The sequence below is a fragment of the Siphateles boraxobius genome, unplaced genomic scaffold (assembly GCF_051911475.1).
Source record: "Siphateles boraxobius isolate OS27281-9 unplaced genomic scaffold, OSU_SipBor_1 111, whole genome shotgun sequence".
NCBI classification, from domain to species: Eukaryota; Metazoa; Chordata; class Actinopteri; order Cypriniformes; family Leuciscidae; genus Siphateles; species Siphateles boraxobius.
In genome coordinates, this window is record NW_027508713.1 from 210,638 (window position 1) to 230,605 (window position 19,968).

Below are 19,968 nucleotides of genomic sequence, written 5' to 3' on the forward strand. Positions count from 1 at the left end.
CAGCTGTCTTCCAGTGCCCTGCGTAAATCTGAGATCCCTGTCGTGAGACTGGCACGGACGAAGGACTCCTATTTAGCACAGGAATACCAAGGTACACTGGGGAGCATATCCCAAGTTCAGGGGGAATATGCAATTACTGCCAACCCAGAGGGGGGGGACTTAGAGAATACACATGTGACCCGAAGGAGACATGGAGAACACTGGGGTGTCCAGCCGCAGGTGGAATATTTCAACCCCAGGGGTGGCAAGGTGGCTTGCCAAGGGAAAGACACATGCTCGGGAGGCTTACAGTGGAATACACATGTGGGGGTCGCTCAGGGGAGGGACCATGCACACGGGAGGCACCTAGCCGACACACAGGCAATAGACACTGGCGCCAACGTCAGGAGTGCTGGAGGAACTCAGGGCTTTTCGGGGAAGCTCACCTGAGGAGAATATCGCACGTATCCAGTCCGTGGAGTGGAATGGCGAGCAAGCGAAGACACCTGAGCGGGTCCAGTACTAGCTGGTTGAAGCGAGTACATGAGAGGACACTGGCTCCACTCGGAGATTGTAGAATCTGGCGAATGTGTTAGGTGTCGCCCAGCCTGCAGCTCTGCAGATGTCTGTTAGCGAGGCGCCATGCGCTAGAGCCCAAGAGGATGCCACACTCCGGATGGAGTGGGCAGTCACACCAAGGGGGCACGGTCGACCTTGCTGCTGGTATGCCAAGGCAATGGCGTCCACTATCCAGTGAGACAACCTTTGCTTGGAGAGAGCCTTTCCCTTCAGCTTCCCACCATAACAGACAAAGAGCTGGTCTGAGGTCCTGAAACACTGCGTCCTGTCTACATAGGCGCGGAGGGCGCGTACTGGACAGAGCAGTGCCAAGGCTGGGTCTGCCTCCTCCGGGGGCAGCGCTTGCAGGTTCACCACCTGGTCCCGGAAGGGAGTGGTAGGAACCTTGGGCACATATCCAGGCCGGGGTCTCAGGATCACGTGAGAGTAAGCCGGCCCAAATTCCAGGCATGCTTCGTCAACGGAGAATGCATGCAAGTCCCCCACCCTCTTGATGGAGGCCAATGCAACCAGGAGCGCTGTCTTCATAGACAGGAACTTAAGCTCCACTGATTGCAAAGGCTCAAAGGGAGCACTCCGCAGGGCAGTTAGAACCACTGAGAGGTCCCAAGAGGGAACGAGAGGAGGGCGAGGAGGATTCAGTCTCCTCGCTCCTCTCAGGAACCTGATGATCAGGTCGTACCTTCCAACAGACTTACCTTCGACTGGGTCATGGTGTGCGGCAATAGCGGCAACATAGACTTTCAGGGTGGAGGGAGACAGCCTTCGCTCCAGCCTATCTTGAAGGAAGGAAAGCACGACACTAATCGAACATCTCCGGGGGTCTTCTCGGTGAGAAGAGCACCAGTTGACGAAGAGGTTCCACTTCAACGCGTAGACGTGTCTCGTGGACGACGCTCTAGCGGAAGTGATGGTAGCCGCCACCGTAGGTGGAAGGGTACTCAAACCTGCTTCGTCCCGTCCAGGAGCCACACGTGGAGGTTCCAAAGATCGGGACGAGGGTGCCATAGGGTGCCCCGTCCCTGAGAAAGGAGGTCCTTCGTCAGGGGAATCGGCCAAGGAGGTACTGTCGCGAGGAGTACTAGTTCGGAGAACCAGGTCCGGGCGGGCCCGTACGGCGCGACCAGAATGACCTGCTCCTCGTCCTCCCTGACCTAGCGCAAGGTCTGCGCAAGAAGGCTCACTGGGGGAAACGCATACTTGCGGCCCTGCGGCCAGCTGTGCGCCAGAGCATCCGTGCCGAGCGTGCCCTCGGTCAGGGAATAAGACTGGGCGCAATGGGTCGAGTCGTGGGAGGCAAACAGATCTATCTGTGCGTCCCCGAACTGGTCCCAAATCAGCTGGACCGACTGGGGATGGAGTCGCCATTCTCCAGGGAGTGGCTGAAGCCGTGAGAGCTCGTAGGCTGCACAGTTCAGGGCTCCGGTGGAAATAAATGGCATGAAGCGACCTCAGATGCTTCTGACTCCATATGGGGAGGTGGCAAACGAGTTGCGACAAACGGCGGTAGCGTAGACCACCTTGATGGTTGATGTACGCTACAGTGGCGGTATTGTCTGAGCGGACTAGTACGTGTTGGTTCTTGAGCACGGCCCGGAAGCGGCGCAAAGCAAGACGTACGGCCAGCAACTCGAGGCAATTGACATGCCAGAGGCGACGGGGTCCTGTCCAGGAGCCCGCGGCAGCACGTCCATTGCACATGGCACCCCAGCCCGTGGAGGAGGCATCTGTGGTTACAACAACATGCCGCGAAGCTCGTTCCAGGGGCACTCCGGCCCGTAGAAAACTGAGGTTCGACCACGGGGTGAAGGTCTGACGGCAGGTCGGAGTAACTGTTACTCGGAGGGTGCCGTGTTGCCATGCCCACCTCGGGACTCGGTCGCGAAGCCAAAGCTGAAGCGGTCTCATATGAAGCAATCCGAGTGGCGTTGCCGCAGCTGCAGAAGCCATATGCCCAGGAGCCTCTGAAAAAGTTTCAGTGGAACCGCACTCTTGCCCTCGAACTGTCTCAGGCAAGTCAGCAGTGACTGCGCGCGCGCTAGCTCGTAAGCTGCGCGGACATGGCGACCGAGTCGATATCCATACCGAGAAAAGAGATCCTCTGCACGGGGCAAAGTTTGCTCTTCTCCCAGTTGACCCGAAGGCCCAGACGAGCTAGGTGCCGAAGCACTAGGTCCCTGTGTTCGCAACCTGAACTCGAGAGTGAGCTATGATCAGCCAGTCGTCGATATAACTCAGGATGCGAACCCCGTGTTCCCGAAGGGGAACAAGGACAGCCTCGACGACCTTCGTGAAGATGCGAGGAGACAGGGCTAGCCTGAAAGGGAAAACCGCGTACTGGATGCCTGCCCCTGAAAGAAAACCGAAGGAACGGTCTGTGTCAAGGAGAATAGAGACATGAAGTAGGCGTCCTTCAGGTCGATCGCTGCAAACCAATCCTAGGCCGTATGCATTCGAAAACGCGTTTGAGCATCTTGAACGGCATCCTGTGAAGGGAGCGGTTCAGCACGCGCAAGTCCAGGATTGGCCGTAACCCACCGGTTTTATTGGGGACAATGAAGTAGGGGCTGAGAAGCCTGCTGACCTCATCTCGGCTAAAGGGACAGTCTCGATTGCGCCCTTCGCCAGCAGGGTGGCAATCTCTGCTCTCCTGATGGGGGCATAGCCACCGACAAAAGTGGAGCGGACTCTCCAAGTGGGGAGGAGACCGTGCGAACTGAATCGCATAGCCGAGCCTGATGGTCCGCGCGACCCAGCGGGACAGACGGGGAAGTTCTAACCAGGCTCCCAGGAACTGAACCAGCGGGATCATGCGACCACAGGCGTCCCCCCGGAGGGGCAGCGAAGTGGAGTAACTGGCCCAGACGTGGACGGCATAGCGGCCCGATGTGGGGGCACAGTTAGCAACCGCGCCCTGGCAGAGGGGCCAGGGGAGGACCAGGCTGGTCGTCCCGCGGGGGCCTGCTCTGCCAGGGGTCTGGCGACAGAGGGGGACAGGGGCGAAGCAGTCCGTGGACGGCACGCCATGTCAACCACCTCTGGGACAGAGGGGGACGAGGAGAGCACGGCTTGTGGGCGGCGCTCTGTGACGTCCGAGAACTCTGTGCTCAGAGACGGGAGAATCAGCTCTTTGGAGAATAAAGATTCTTCCCCGGCCCTCCCCGGGGAAAGGAGTGGTCCTGCTACCAACTCCTGGAAAGAACTGAGTCCCATCTCTGAGGAGCCCAACTCAAGAGCGCCGCTTAACCCGGCGTGTAGCGGGGTGCGGGGCTGGAGAGGACTGTGGCGTCCGACCGCGGCCTCCAGAGCCGACCCGGGTGAACGGGCGGGGTGGGAGCCGCGGGGGGGGCGCCCTCGGCAGTGGGCAGACCGAGGGATCTGAGCGGACGGCGGGGCCGTCGGGACAGAATCAACCTCAGTCTGCTCCATCGCCGAGGTGCCCGTCTCACGAGCGCCGCTTAACCCGGCGTGTAGCGGGGGGCGGGGCTGGAGAGGGCTGTGGCGTCCGCCCGCGGCCCCCAGAGCCGGCCCGTGAACGGGGGGGATGGGAGCCGCGGGAGGGCGCCTTCGGCGGTGGGCAGACGAGGGATCTGAGCGGACGGCGGGGCCGTCGGGACAGAATCAACCTCACTCTGCTCATGGGCGGCTGAGAGCTGTTGGGCAAGCCCTCAACCGCACCGCCGAAGAGGCCGACCTGGGATATGGGAATGTCACGCTATAGGATCTCGCCACAAGCGTAGACGAAAAACTACAGGCCACGGGCGGGTGCTTAGGATTGCGCCGAGAAGAAGCACTCTGAGGACACATAGCATCGCAACAGAGCGTTCAGCCGGGTGAACCCCAGTGTACCCAAGGGCAGCGGCCCCATCGAGGGGAGGAAAGGCGGATGAGATCAGCGAGCGGTCCTAAGAAGACAAGGGGGTCTTCTAGGACTTCGAGATCTCATCATGCACGTCCGGGAAGAGAGGTATTGGGGTTTGCCACGGACGAGGGTCGGCGGCCTTACTCAAAACCAATCGTCCCAGGAAAGCATGGCCGTCATCTCCGGATCAGACTCAGGCACAGCCGTATGCACACCGGAAGGTGGCAGCTGTGACGAGCCCTCACTTCCAGAAGACTCAAGCCCACCTAGTGATGCTGCAACAGACATGGCATCTTCCTCTGTAGCTTCAACTGAAACACGCGGGCCACCAGAGGGTAGACTCGCGGGAATCAGCAGTTCACTAGCGGGCACCGTCATTGAAGAGGGGGGCTGGGGTCACGGACACATAGTCGGCGCCTTGTTCCAGACCGTAACCCTCAGGTCACCCTGGCCACCCGCCGAAGATCGGGGGGTGGATGAGGGGACTCTCACTCTTGCGAGTTCACCGAGTCTCGACCTATTTATGACGCGATGTTCACGTTCCCTTGCGAGAACATGAGTCACCCACGAGCGCTGTTCAAGCATGATCAAACACACTAGACAGCGCTCGTGCCCATCAGAGTCCGATACCAGTCCGCTGCAACCAGAAATGCACGGGCGAGCCGTCTTTAAAAAGACGTGCCGCGTGCGAGCTCTTTTATGAGAGGAGAGAAAAAAACTCTGCGATGTTGAAGCGCACAGGGAGACACACACACACTGGCAGATTACTGCACAGATCAGCAGGCACTGTGAGCTCGCTGCAGATCGCCGTCACACCAACACCGGAGAGAGAAGCTCGTCTCGTAGAGCGAAGTCAGAGATGACTGTGGAGTGAAGAAATGCTCTTGGCTCCGAAGCGAAAACATATCTGCATGTTGCCGGCGTCCTCCTTTTATACCCACGAGGTGGGGCGGAGTTACGCCATGCAAATTCCGCAGACCCATGGCATTTCCTTGCCATTGGCTCGTTTTGTAATACTCGAAGTCGATAGGTGTTCTAAGCGAAACCCCATTCGTCGTCATCCGACGTAACTCGGAGTGACAACGAAAGGGAACCATTGTTTACACATAAGAGTATCTTCTTTATTTTTTCTTTAAAAAGATTATTATGGATAAATTATTCAAATTAATTACATGGAATGTAAAGGGTATAGGACCTCCTATTAAAAGGAAAAGAATACTTACAGCTCTCAAAAGAGAGAAAGTGTGAATAGCCTTATTACAAGAAACTCATCTTTTGCCTGAAGAACATCTTAAACTGAAGAAAGACTGGGTTGGACAGATTTTCTTCTCATCTTCTAAATCAAACAGTAGAGGAGTTGCAATTTTAGTTCATAAATGCATATCTTTTGAATTAATTGATCTGATTTCAGATACAGAGGGAAGATATATTTTGGTGAACGGGAAAATTGTGGGCAAACAGATTACTATACTTAATATATATGCTCCTAATATAGATACACCATTTATTTCTGATATGGTTTCTCTTCTGAATATACAACGTACAACATTTGGCTTGATGGGAGGAGACTACAATTTAACTCTTTCAAAATTAGATAGATCTTCACACTCTGCAGGTTCTAACCCTAAATCTGCAAAAATGTTGCGTGCTTTGGGATTAGAAACAGGGTTAATAGATGTATGGAGAGAAATTAATCCTATAAAAAGGACTACTTATTTTTCTAATAGGCATAAGTTTTATTCTCGTTTAGATTATTATTTTTTTCTTAAAAACTATATGAAGCTTGTTTCATCTTGTGAAATACATGAAATCTCTATATCAGATCATGCAATGGTCTCCTTGGAAATGACCTTAAATGAAGTTCACAAATCTAAAGTGTGGAGATTTAATAACTTGCTATTAGAAGATTAAATGTTTTGTAAGAAAATGAGAGAGTGGATTGAAGAGTTTAATACTTTTAACTTATCATCTGAGATAGCCCCATCCATACTTTGGGATGCAGAAAAAGCTACTCTGAGAGGACATATTATATCATACTCCTCTTATAAAACTAAATAAAGAAAATCAATTACTAAGGGTCTAAAGGAAGAACTGTTGTTTAGAGAAGCGCTACATAAGCAAGATCAATCTGAAGAAAATTGGAATAAATTAGTTATAGCTAGAGCAAACTTTAATTTAGACCATTCAAATTAAATTAAGCAAAAAAGTATGTATTTGAAACAAAAAATACATGAATTTGGGAACAGACCAGGTAAACTATTGGCACATTATTTAAAAAAGGAACAAGCTAAGAGAACTATAATGGCCATTAAAACTGAAAATGATGTAACATACAATTCATTAGAAATTAATAAAAAAATTTTTTGATTTTTATAATAATTTATATAAATCAGAAAATATTTCAATCCCTGAGGCAACAGCTTTTTTAGATCGTTTGGATTTACCTCAGGTTACAGTCTCAGATCAACTAACCATCAATAAAAACTTCACTGAGGAAGAGGTGCTCTCTACAATTAATTCATTGTCAGCAAATAAATCACCAGGCCCAGACGGGTTTTCTGGAGAATTGTATAAAACTTTCTGGCCACAACTTAAATTGGTTTTCATGTTAATGGTTAATGACTTCGCTAGTCATAATACTCTTCCTGCATCTATGAAAACGGCTAGAATTTCTGTTATTTTGAAAGAAGGTAAAGACCCTCAGAGTTGTGCCTCATATAGGCCTATAAGTTTGCTTAATTGTGATTATTAAATTATTACAAAACTGTTAGCAAAGAGATTAGAAGAAATTCTCCCTAAGTTAATAAAGTTAGACCAAACCGGATTCATTAAAGGCTGTCATTCATCTGATAATACTAGACGGCTGTTCAATATTATTTATTATTTGAATCAGAAAAAAACACCTTCACTATTAATATCTCTTGATGCCGAGATTTTCTGTTCTTAGTATTAGATAAATTCAAATTAGGTTATAACTTCATTCAATGGATTCAAGCAATATATAACACTCCAAATGCAACTGTTTGTACTAATAATGTAGAATCTCCCCTAATGTACTTAGGAAGAGGTAACAGACAAGGTTGTCCTCTCTCTCCATTATTATTTGTTATTGCTTTAGAACCATTTGCTGAGTTGATTAGAAATAATCCTATGATAAAGGGAGTGACTAAAGGCACGCGATATCATAAAATTTCACTTTATGCGGACGATACTTTATTATTTGTTACTGAACCTATGTTAACCTTGCGCCATGTTCTGGCAGATATTCAAAAATTCTCTGCGATTTCAGGGTACAAGGTTAACTTACAAAAATCAATTGCTTGTCCTCTTAATATCCCAAATGAAAATAATGTTAAAAAGCCCTCCATTTTCTTGTCCTTCTTCTTTGGGCTCTCATCCTCTGCTTCCTCCTGTGTGCGGTCTGCAACACATCAACTGGTAATGCTTGCATTTTCTTCTTTCTTTAGCAAAGATCTTTCTAATACATTTTCAATTTCTCTCTACTGTGCCATTTGCTTAATAAATGCCTACAACATTCAGTGTGGTATATTCTTTCTTTATAAACCATATTCTTAATAAATGCTTTTACAACAATAGTTGAAGTGTCTTTTTTTCTATAAAACATTTTCTCAATAAATGATTTCACAACAACAGTTGCAGTGTTTTACTTCATAAACCACTTTCTCAATAAATTATTTCACAACAACAGTTGCAGTGTTTTACTTCATAAACCACTTTCTCAATAAATGATTACAATGTTCATTACAAGTGTCCTTCATTATATAACACTTTCTTAACAAATGGTTTAACAACAACTTTTAGTGTCTTGCTTTATAAAAACACTTTCATTATATAAAGTTACCATTGTGGTTGACTATAACACATAAGTACTTTATACACAAAAATGCATAATTATAACAGAATAGGCCTAATTGCATATTCCATAACAAAAACCATGACATGTAAAGCAGATTATCTAAAGATAAGGCTTAATCTCTCTCCAGGAAACCGTAACATAATGTATTTTCACCAGTAAGAAAAGACTCATTGAGCTCATCCTGAAACTGCACATTGAGCTCTTTCTGCCAGTAGGAGGCAGTGTCACATTGAGCTTGTGGATTGAGAGAGTAGAGATGGATTGAACCAAACTCTGTAAATGAAGTTGTGTTGGACAGAATAGAACAATGATTGTATCTTTAACTTGAGAGATTGATTGAACCCGACCTATTAAAAAGCCTCAAAATAGTATCTATGAGTTCCTTTCACACAATGTTATTAATTTTAAATTGCATGTTTTCCCAGAGCATTTGTTGGGGGAACTGATTCAGGAACAGAGAAGAACTGATTCAGACACAGAAATGCAATAACACACGACATGTAGGCTACAGTAACGTTGCAACAGGAAATCAAGTAGGCCTAATGGTGCAGTAAACATGACAAATCAAGTAGCCTACAAAAATAACTTACTTACATCCTGGACATCAAATGAACAATCCAAGTCTTGACATAGAGAAAAACATCTAGCTGACGGTTTTGGCGGTATTTTCACTTTGTAGCTAAGCCACAGGAATTCAAGCTGTTTTTTTTTTTTTTATTGAGAAAACGGAGAAAGTTCGCTGTGGACACGATATCTACAGACCAGCGTTTCTTACTGAAACCTGTAGGAGTCGCTAAGACGCTCTTCAGTCCGCCGGTAAAACCACTGAAGAGATATTTGTGACGGATTCCGAAGATGCAGCCGGCCCAATAACATTACTGGAACGACTCGAGGCACGGAAAAGTTTAGCATGGCAACGGGTCGGCAGAGAACGGAGAGCGGATGCAAGCAGAAGAGCACGGAAACGGCTGGAGGATTTTCGGCGAACAAACACGGTGAATTTGTAAGAATCCTTCTATATGACGACGTGGGACTAATACATAAGGGGTTAAGGGGAAGCAATGTTGCGCGATGACCGTAATTTAGAACAATTCAATAATACAGTGAGAGGCGTTTGTGAACATGCATTGACTTAGGGGAGACATGGTCAAGAAAGAAAATATTATCAAGTATGGGTGCAAAAACATCTTACAGACTGCATCACATAGCTAGAAGGGGGCCCTCAGTTCAGCTGAGGCTTTCCCTCTCGATGGAGACAGTGACTCAAAACCCTAAGTTCTGGGTAAACATTCCTATCTGGAGGTCAGTTGATATCCTTTCAGTTAATCTAATATGTTTTGGTTTATGTAAAAGTTGTTTAGTAGTTTGTACTTGTTCAAATGTTTGCCAGTGGGGTTATCATTATACAATGATTGACATAGAGATAGTTGAATGCAGGAGAGATACATTAAGATAATGTCTTTGAATGTTAATGGATTAGGGAACCCAGCCAAAAGAGCTAAAGTTATAGCCAAATTGAAAAAGGAAAAGAAACATATTTATTTCTGCAAGAATCACATTTATCGAATGAGGAACATGAAAAACTGAAAAAATTTGGTTTTAAAAATATATTTTATAGTTCATGTCCAAACCATCGTAAGAGAGGGGTCATTATCTTAATTACAAAAGGTGTTAACTTTGATTGTCACAAAGAAGTAAAGGATAAAGAAGGGAGACATGTTATTGTTAAAGGAACAATTAATAATAGTATGGTAACTTTGATAAATGTTTATGCTCCACCGGAAAGCAATAAACAATATTTCAAAGTACTATTTGATATTGTGGCGGAGGAGATGGAGGGGGTTGGTATATGTGGAGGGGACCTAAACATAGTGCTTAACCATGACCTGGATACTACAAGCCATAAAAGAAACAAAAAACATATAACAAAATTCATGAATCACATATGTTCAGAAATGGGCCTAATTGATGTCTGGAGAGAATTACACCCATTAGAGAAGGATTATAGTCACTACTCTGCCACGCATTCTGTGTATTCTAGAATAGATTACTTTCTCTTACAAGAAGAAAACAGACACCGGATACAGAATTGTGATATCGGGGTAGCTGACGTATCGGACCATAATGCTATTTATATGAAGATCTCTCTGGGAGAGGAAAAAAGGAACACATTGTGGAGATTCAATCTAGGAATATTAAATAATAAATCAGTAGTTGAGCAAATCCGAATAGAAATAAAAAGATACTTAGAGGAAAATAACAATGGAGAGGTAGACCCCTCTATACCATGGGATGCACTAAAAGCAGTGATTCGAGGAAAATTAATAGCTATTACAAGCACTCTTAAAAAAGAAAGGATAGCTCATTATGAAAAACTTATTTCAGAATTAAAACAATTGGAGTTAAAACATAAAAATAAATCAAATAAAGAGGTGGTGGCTCATATGGGAAAATTGAGAAAGGAAGTTAACAGCTTGTTGCAGTCAGAAGTGGAGAAAAAGGCTAGATTCGTAAAACAAACTTACTATGAATCAGGACCGAGGGCACTTAAATTATTAGCAAGACGAATGCGGAAGCAACAAACTGATAATTTAATCTCCAAAATACGATACACCAAAACGAATCAAGTTAAATGTGAACCGACAGATATTAGAAATATATTTAAGAAGTACTATGAAGAATTATACAAACAGACCTCTGGTATGAATGGAACCAAAACACAAGAATTCCTTAATACATTAGATATGCCCTCTATTGGTGAAGTACAAAATAAAAGCACAACTGCAGAAATAACCACTGAGGAACTACAACAGGTCATGGGCAAATTAAAATCAGGCAAATCACCAGGGAGCGATGGTTTCCCTTCAGAGTGGTATAGAACTTACTACAAAGAACTGATGCCATTACTAAGGGACACGTTCAATTGGGTCATAAAAGAAGGGAAAACTCCTCCATCGTGGAAAGAGGCTATCATTTCTGTTATCCCCAAGGAGAAAAAAGACAGGGAACATTGTCAAAACTATAGACCCATATCACTTCTTAATACAGACTTTACAATTTTTAGTTCTATCTTGGCATCCAGAATACAATTATTTTTACCAGACTTGATAGATGAAGACCAAACAGGTTTTGTTAAAGGTCGACAAACATACGACAATATAAGAAGAACTCTCCATATAATAGATAGGGCTCATCGAAATAAATTACCTATAGGCCTAATCAGTCTTGATGCCGAGAAGGCCTTCGACGTGGTCAACTGGGAATTTCTTTATTTAGCATTAGAAAAGTTGGGTTTTAATGACAAATCTGTCCAGTGTATCAAGTCATTATATCAGAATCCAACAGCTAGAGTAAGAGTAAATGGGTCTCTATCAGTGTCAGGATTCAGGCTCGGAGACAGAGGTAAGTGATAAACATAAATGTATCTTTATTTAACTCAAAGGTAAGTATGCAGGGTTTCGGGAGTTCAACGGTGATCTCGAAGAGGATATATGTGGCAGGAATGCATCCAGGTGAGTGAATCCTCTTCTTAAGGAATAACGTGGCGGGTAACACAGATCAATAACTTGAGTTTTTCTCTCTTTTCAGATCGTTCGTGGATAGGCGTGATTCAGGAAGGATTCCAGGTGAGTAGATCCTTTGAAGTGCACTTGACAATGAGCTCACCAGTTCAGTGATACTATCCCTTTCTCTTGCAGCTCATCCAGTGGGAAACGGGACTCGTGGCGGATTCCAGGAAACGGAGAACATGAGTCATGGAGCGGATCCTGGGAACATCAGAACAAGGACAACAAGGTTAGTTTCCTTCAGGTAAGTATACTTTACGTCCGTTGCTGAAGGATGGCTCAGAGTGAGACAAGTGGTGACTGGTAAGGGTCGTTCCTGTTGGAGGCTTGACAATGACTGGGAGTGAATCGGGTGCTTTTGTGCTGGCTGGGAAGTGAGTGCTGAGTGGAAACAGGTGCAGGTGATCAGTAATCTGGGGACAGTGATCTTTGCGTGGTGACATGTGAGGGATCTGATTGGCTCCTGACAATCAGAGAGATTCCTCCTGGAAAGAGGAACTAGACAGGGTTGCTGTCTTAGTCCCCCTCTATTTGCCATCTATATAGAGCCACTGGCACAATTAATCAGACAGCACCTGTTGATTCCAGGGGTCGAAATTAACGGCATGGAACATAAAATTAGTCTATTTGCAGATGATGTTATTATCTATTTAGCTGAACCCAAAAAACATTTCATAAACCTTATGCAAGTATTAGAGAAATTTAATGAATATGCTGGATACAAATTAAATGTAACAAAAACTCAAATTCTTATGCTTAATTGTAAACCAAACACACAACTTAAACAAAATTATGACATTAATTGGGACGCAAAATGTATAAAATACCTAGGTATAAATATAACTAAAGACTTAACAAAATTGTATAGGGCCAATTACGATCTAATTACTAATAATATAAAGAGTGACATTGAGAGGTGGTCCACGTATCCCATGAGCTTCAGTGATAGGATAAAAGGAATAAAAATGAATGTCTTACCGCGCCTGCTGTATTTGTTTCAATCCCTCCCAGTGGAAATCCCACCAAAGCAATTCTTTGAATGGGACAAAATAATATCCAGGTATATATGGGAGGGTAAAAGACCCAGAGTGCGCTATTCAACACTCCAATTACCTAGAGAGAAAGGTGGCATGGCATTCCAAGTCTTAAAAATGATTACTGTGCAGCACAGTTGCGTCCCACCTTATATTGGTGCACCTCTAGTTACATAGCCAAGTGGAAAGACATAGAAACACATATACAAGATCTTCAAGTTCAGTCACTTATAGGAGAGAGTAAAATCCATGGATATATTAAAGACAAACTGGACCCAATAACAACATTCTCATTGAAGTTATGGCACTCTATTGTTAAACAATTCAAATTGGAGAAAGAAATTGGAATACTTAGGTGGATTACTCATGATGAGGAATTTAAGTCAGGAAGGGATGACCCAATATTTCAACAGTGGAGGGATAGGGGAATAACAGCATTGTGCTGTGTAATTTCAGAGGGCGAAATTAGAAGTTTCCAGGACTTAAAGGAGAACTTTGGAATGAGAAATCAGGATTTATTTAGATACTTCCAGTTAAGGGATTACTACAACAAAAAAAGGAAAATTAAAGTAAATGATATTCATCCCCTTACTAAAATGATGATGGACGCCTATGAGCATACACTACCCAGAATAATTTCTAATTTGTATGAAGGGTTGATGTTTAGCGGCCCCTCCTCTACATTATATATAAAGTTGAAATGGGATAAAGAACTAAAGATTGAAATAACAGAAACGGACTGGTATGACTTGTGGTCAATACACCAAACTACTACCAGTTCACAAATATGGAGGGAGTTTTGCTGGAAGTGCCTTATCCGCTTCTTTATAACACCTAAGATCAGAAACAAGCAAGTCTCCGGACAACAAGCGTGCTGGAGGCAGTGTGGACAGTTAGAAGCGGACCACACACACATTTTTTTGGAGCTGTGAGAAAATTCAGTCTTTTTGGGACGATGTGCAGGTAGTTATGTCGGAAGTGTTTGGATTTAAAATACCTAGAACCTCTATGTTTCTACTAATGGGAAATATTAAAGTTATAGTCCCTAAAAGTGATCAATACTTATGCAAGTTCCTTCTTGCGGCTTGCAAAAAAACTATAACTAGGAACTGGCTTAAAGATACAACTTTGAAGTGTAAACAATGGTTTGGAATTATTGAAGAGATCATGGTTATGGAAGAACTTACATATATTTTAAAGATGAAAAAAGGTGCTTTTAAAAGGGACTGGGAAAAGTGGTTGATATATAAAGAATGTAAAGACATCTTTAACTAAGTAAACAGTAATGGATGTTAGAATGGTTAACCTCACCAGTTTGGCTTTGTTGTTCAGTGTTTTTTTTTTTCATTTTTTTTTATTTTATATATATATAGGGGGGTTAGTGCATACATATAATTTCAGGTATGCAGGTATACGAGGATTTATATTTGAGAATATGTGTGGATATTGTGACGGCTCCGGGCCACATAAAGTTGTATAAGTATAAAGCTGTCTATGCCATGTAGCATACATCTGCGAGGTATTTATGCATAATCTCTTTCTCCCCCCTTCTGTAAATATTGTTTTTGCTTTAATTGTTCATTCTGTAAATCAAAAATTAAAAATAAAAGTGTTAAAAAAAAAAAACACTGAAGAAAAGCCTGATGCGCTCAGACTGAGGTATGTTTAAACTGTTTGTGTGATCGTGTATTTTCTGTCTGTAGTGTTTTAATGAGCTTTAAATTAAGTACTTCTTCGCAGTTATCATAAAAAAAAAACGAATCAGCCATGATTTTACCAGAATAACCATAGTCTAGCTTGGGTATTTGTAATAATAAATAATAGTATATTTGTAGTTATAAACACACATATACCGTTGCTTACTACAGCAGCTGTGTTTTAACTGTGATATTTGTAATAAAACCATTTATTTTCAATGCTGGACACTTAAATGACGCTTAGTAACGAGTACAAGTATCACATTATCATGTTTAATTTCTGAAATCTGTGTTTAAATCCAGCAGCTAAATTTAAGTTTTAGATAATGATAATGTATTATAATTATATTCTTGGGATAATGAATTTAAACATAAACACCCCTAAACACATGTTTCTTTTGTATCTGTAATTAATATCTAGCTGTGTATTGATATTTTCAGAAATTGCAATCATTTTCTTATTCTGTGTAGTTCTGTTCTCATTCATAATCGTTAGTCATTTTGAGTTTAAATCAGTATAAGTTCATTATAATTCAATCCAATTCACATTTATTTGTATAGCGTTTTTCACAATCACAATACACATCGTTTCAAAGCAGCTTTACAGAAAATGCCTGAATCCACATTACAACTTAGATTAATATAAATGTGGATAAATGTGTCTTAATAATAGTAATAATAATACATTTTATTTATATTGCGCTTTTCTTATACCCAAAGCGCTAGTCATATCTTTGTAATAATGATGATGTGTTTGTCTTCAAATGTTGACCATGACAGCACAGATGGATGTGATCTGCTGTAAATCAGTAGGAACGGATCTTTCCATGCTGGATATTGAGGATTTCATCACTGAAATCTGTCAGCTGAAGAAAGAGGTGGCGTCACTGGAGGCAAAGCTGAGAAAAAGAGGAGACAAACCCAACAGAGAGGTTTGAGCAGCTCATCATTTCATCCTTCAGCTCAATCAAACCAAAGTTTTCTTAGCTTCCCCCCTTAATGCACATCTCAAATTAAGCCAGCAGCAAATTATGCAAACAAATCACCAGTTTAACCTCTAGAACTGCTGAGTAAAGGCTGATTTATACTTCTGTGTTGGACCCACGACGGAGCCTCTACGCTGTAGACTACTTGTCGTTTTTCATTTATACTTCTGTGTCGTTGTCCACAGTGACGTGCAATTACACATGCATGTGAAACCCGAGGCAGGGGTTCTAGCAGACCAATCACAGCACTTGCGTCCACGTAGAATTGAGACGTTGTTACATTTTTGGAGAGGTGCACGTCAGTGTACGCCGAAGTGTACGCACAGCCTATGACGTAGCTACAGTGTGAGTTCGACGCAGAAGTATAAATTGGGCTTAATGAAGCTAATATCAACAGGTTGTTGTTTATTTGTGTTGATCTATGATGTGTTTGTCAGGATCTGGAGAAGGTTTCAGTGTGTGTGACTGATGGGACAGAAGCTCAGGATTCAGTCTGGAGATCCAGAGACACACAGGACTCAGAGCTCAGCCTCACTTTACTGTGTTATACTGACGCTCAGGATCATGGATCCGCTGATCAAACCTCTGACTGTAACGCTGGAGAACAGCAGATGAAGATGTGCTCCGTCAAACTGGAGGACTGCAGGAACCTGATAGAGAGACGAGGAGAAGAAACCACAGCAGAGGAACAACAACAGAGCCATGAGGAGGAGGAGGAGGAGGAGGAAGATGATGATGATGATGTCCAGAATGAGGATGATGAGGGCAATGATGTTGAAGATGAGAATAATCGAAGTGATGACAATGATTATTTTATTCCTTCAGGTATGTTTCTGTATTTATTATCTTTTTTATCGCAAATCATAGTAAGAATTTGGGTAAACATGTAGTTGTGTTCCTAAATCAGATGTGCAGACATTAGTTACTGTGAACCGATATGTTCACATTTTAAGTTAGACATTTTAACACCATTGTTTTGTTTTGTTTTCAGATGTGAATGGAGGTTCATCTACTGATGAAGAAACAACCTCGACATCAAAAGATCAGCTGAAGGTCAAGAGTTTCTCCTGCGTAACCTGTGGGAAAACATTGAGCTCACAGGGAAATTTATCGAGACAAGAGAAAACACACAGAACAGAAAGACTTCCTATGCAAGAGATGCAACATCAGCTTTCCTACCTTAGAAGAGAAGAGACGTCATGTAACAGAGCACAGCGTGAAGAAGGAGTTTCACTGCGAAATGTGCGGGAAGAATTTTTTCACCACTGCATCTAGTATTAGAGCTCGTATGAAGACACACAGCGAAAAGACTTTCCACTGCAGTGAATGTGACAAGTATTTCAGCACCAAAGGGAATCTTGATGCTCATAAGCGAATCCACACGGGTGAAAGGCCGTACAAGTGTCCTCTACTGCGATAGAAGATTCACGTATGGATCTCATCTGAAGAAGCATGTGCGCGTTCACACCAACGAGAGGCCGTATCAGTGCAGCAAATGTGGGAAAACCTTCACAAACTCAAGCTGTCTAAAGTCACACCAGAAAATACACTCTGAGGAGAAACCATATCAGTGTTCACACTGCGATAAACAATTCCTTCAAAAACCTAATTTGATTTGCCATGAGAGGACTCACACCGGAGAGAAACCGTACCTGTGCTCCTACTGCGGGAAGAGCTTCTATAGTCCGGCTCATTTTGAATTTCATCTAAGAGTTCACACTGGAGAAAGGCCGTATCACTGTAGCGTTTGTGGGAAGAGTTTCGGTAAACATGGTAAACATTCGGTAAACCTTCAAAAATCACCAGCGGATTCATACAGGAGAAAGACTGTTCAAGTGTTCTCAGTGTGACAAGACGTTTGCTCGATCAGACATCCTGAAGACTCATGAGCGAGTTCATACAGGAGAGAAGCCTTACCGCTGCTCCATCTGCAACGAGAGATTCGCTTATTTAGGTAGTTTTCAGACCCACCAGAAGAAAGATGCTAAAGAACAAACTGCTCTTGAATCATCCTAGTGTCTTTTCATTTCAAAGAACAAACTCAGTCAATCAAAATCAGTCAATCTGGATAAAAGACTCATTCTGAAACTGCACATTGAGCTCTTTCTGCCAGTAGGAGTCAGTGTCACATTGAGCTTGTGGATTGAGAGAGTAGAGATGGATTGATCCAAACTCTGTATATAAAGTTGTGTTGGACAGAATAGAACAATGATTGTATTTTAAACTTGAGAGATTGAACTTGACATCAAAATAGTATTAGTTCCTGGATTTCATAATGCTGTTAAACTTGTTTTGAGTGCTATAAAACTTCCACTGACTTCAGACACAGTCTTAGTTGAAATCAACTGAAGAGAAAAGAAGACATCAAATCTCTGAAGATCTCAGCAGAGGAGGATTAAACAACTCCACAAACAGCATTACCAGCTTCACTTATTACTAACCAGACTGACTTTATTTCTGTCAGATGCCTACAGAAGTTCTTATTGAGAATTATTGGTTGACTATTATTACATTTTTTTTAGAGCTAACTAGGTTTAGATGTTGATATTTCATTGAAAATAAGTTTAGTTTGATGCCCTGTTTTGTGATTAGCATTTCATCACTGAAACGCATCACTGACGTGGAATCAAATGTTCCCTGCTCAGAGTTAATTTTACTTTTGGGATTTTGCCTTGTATGTAACAAAAACAATACACATGAATGATTACACACTTTTAAATCAATTAACGTTGCCTTTCAGGGTTCCACACACAAAAGATACAGTTGATATAAAAAGTCTACACAATCCTGTTAAAACAGTGATGTAAAACATGAAGTAAAGATAACTCAGAGTATTTGCACATTTAATGTAAAAAATGACAACATATGCAATGCTATTGAAAGTTTTTAGAAGATAAAAATAAAGACCTTATAAAAAACATCAACGGCCCAGCTAACAGAATTTTGTTATAAGAACGTTCTCCAAATATTCAGTGTTGGTTCTGGGAACGTGAAAAATGTCCAGTTTTCTTGACGTTAGAGGAACGTGTTTTAAAAGGTATAATGTTCCTCAAACGTTCTTTAAATGTAATTTTCGATTAAAAATTCAACATGATAGTAACGTTGACTTCTAACATTCCAAGAACATAAAAATGGCCAGTTTCCTGAATGTTACTACACAGAAAAAACTCAGGAGTGTTAAAGACTCAAGAGTGTTAAAGTGTTAAAACATGATTGTTAAATGAACACTGAAGAGTGTTAAAGTCAATGTGCTATTTAAGTGATTGACTGAGTGATGATTGAGCTCTATTGAAGACACCTGATGATAACAAGCAGAATCACAGAGGGAGGGGGAAAAAAAAATCACATTTAGTCACCATTATGGTGATCAGTGTTTGCTTTAGTTGGCCAGTTAACCTTTAAGTGTTTAACTTTAGATTTTGTTTGGCTGCTGCACATGAGTTACATGAGTTATAACAGCCAGATGAACTAAGAGAAAAGGCGATCTGATGGTGATGGTTATGTTTTAACATAATCATTATTTCACAATCATTTGACCTGAATCACTGAACTCATTTAGTCCTAATCTCTGACTTAAATGTATATCGGTCATTATAACATCACAATGATTTAACAGCATTAAATCCAGATTGTTCAATATAATCATAAATATAATCATATATAATAATAAAAGTCGGTGAAAATGGAATTTTGTTTGAACACACAGACATCAATAATCAGCCTGTGATTCTCAACAATGGTGACACTAATAAAGCATGTTGCAGTGCATTCTGGGTGCCACCAATCAAAACTCATTCATAGCTCATAGCAGATCAAATTATGATCTGAATTGTCTTAGTAATTTCCTTTTCCTAATCGTATATTCTTTTTGTCACCATTCTTGAGATTCATACACTGATTCTATATGTCTGTGTGTGCCTGAAAGAATTTTTTTTTTTTTTTATCAGAATGTTTAAGAAAGCATTTAGATTATACTGAACAATCTGGAATGTATACTGTTGAATCACTTTGATGCAGGAATGATCAACATACATTCAAATCAGAGATTAGGACTACTTGAGTTCAGTGATTCAGGTCAAATGATTGTGAAATAATGATTATGCAAAAACACAATGCTCAATCATCACTCAATCAATCACTTAACCTCCTAAGGCTCGAGTTTTGGTCAGAGGTGGAAAGTCCAGGGATCAGAAAGTAAAAGTCCTGCCACATTTTTATTCCACCCACAGCAAAAACTCCAGTGTTAAATTAACTTTACTGGGAGTTTATTTGGATCCAGACTTCAGAGTGTTAAAGTTAATGAGATAATTAAGTGAATAATTGGGTGATGATTGAGCATTATTGGAGACACCTGATGATAACAAGCAGAATCACTGAAGGAGAACGTC

General features: G+C 42.4%; 2 protein-coding genes across 3 annotated transcripts in view; both read left to right on the forward strand.

Moving 5' to 3' along the window:
• The window catches only part of LOC143705652 (polymeric immunoglobulin receptor), a 232,995-nt gene that overhangs the window by 117,245 nt on the left and 95,782 nt on the right, over positions 1–19,968 (forward strand). The gene's annotated exons all lie outside the window — the stretch shown is intronic.
• Positions 9,188–18,500, forward strand: LOC143706501 (uncharacterized). The gene is made up of 7 exons (XM_077198461.1): positions 9,188–9,599; positions 11,740–11,809; positions 11,886–11,923; positions 11,996–12,092; positions 15,375–15,526; positions 16,018–16,405; positions 16,572–18,500. The coding sequence occupies exons 4-7, from the start codon at positions 12,053–12,055 to the stop codon at positions 16,853–16,855; spliced, it is 864 nt and encodes a 287-aa protein (XP_077054576.1). The 5' UTR covers positions 9,188–9,599; positions 11,740–11,809; positions 11,886–11,923; positions 11,996–12,052; the 3' UTR covers positions 16,856–18,500.

What these genes read in the sequence shown, in the direction of transcription:
- LOC143706501 (XM_077198461.1), top strand. Translation starts at nt 12,053, where the DNA reads ATGGAGCGGATCCTGGGAACATCAGAACAAGGACAACAAG. An exon ending in GAGACAAACCCAACAGAGAG is followed by an intron (nt 15,527 to 16,017) that starts GTTTGAGCAGCT and finishes TGTGTTTGTCAG; the next exon opens with GATCTGGAGAAGGTTTCAGT. An exon ending in TGATTATTTTATTCCTTCAG is followed by an intron (nt 16,406 to 16,571) that starts GTATGTTTCTGT and finishes TTTTGTTTTCAG; the next exon opens with ATGTGAATGGAGGTTCATCT.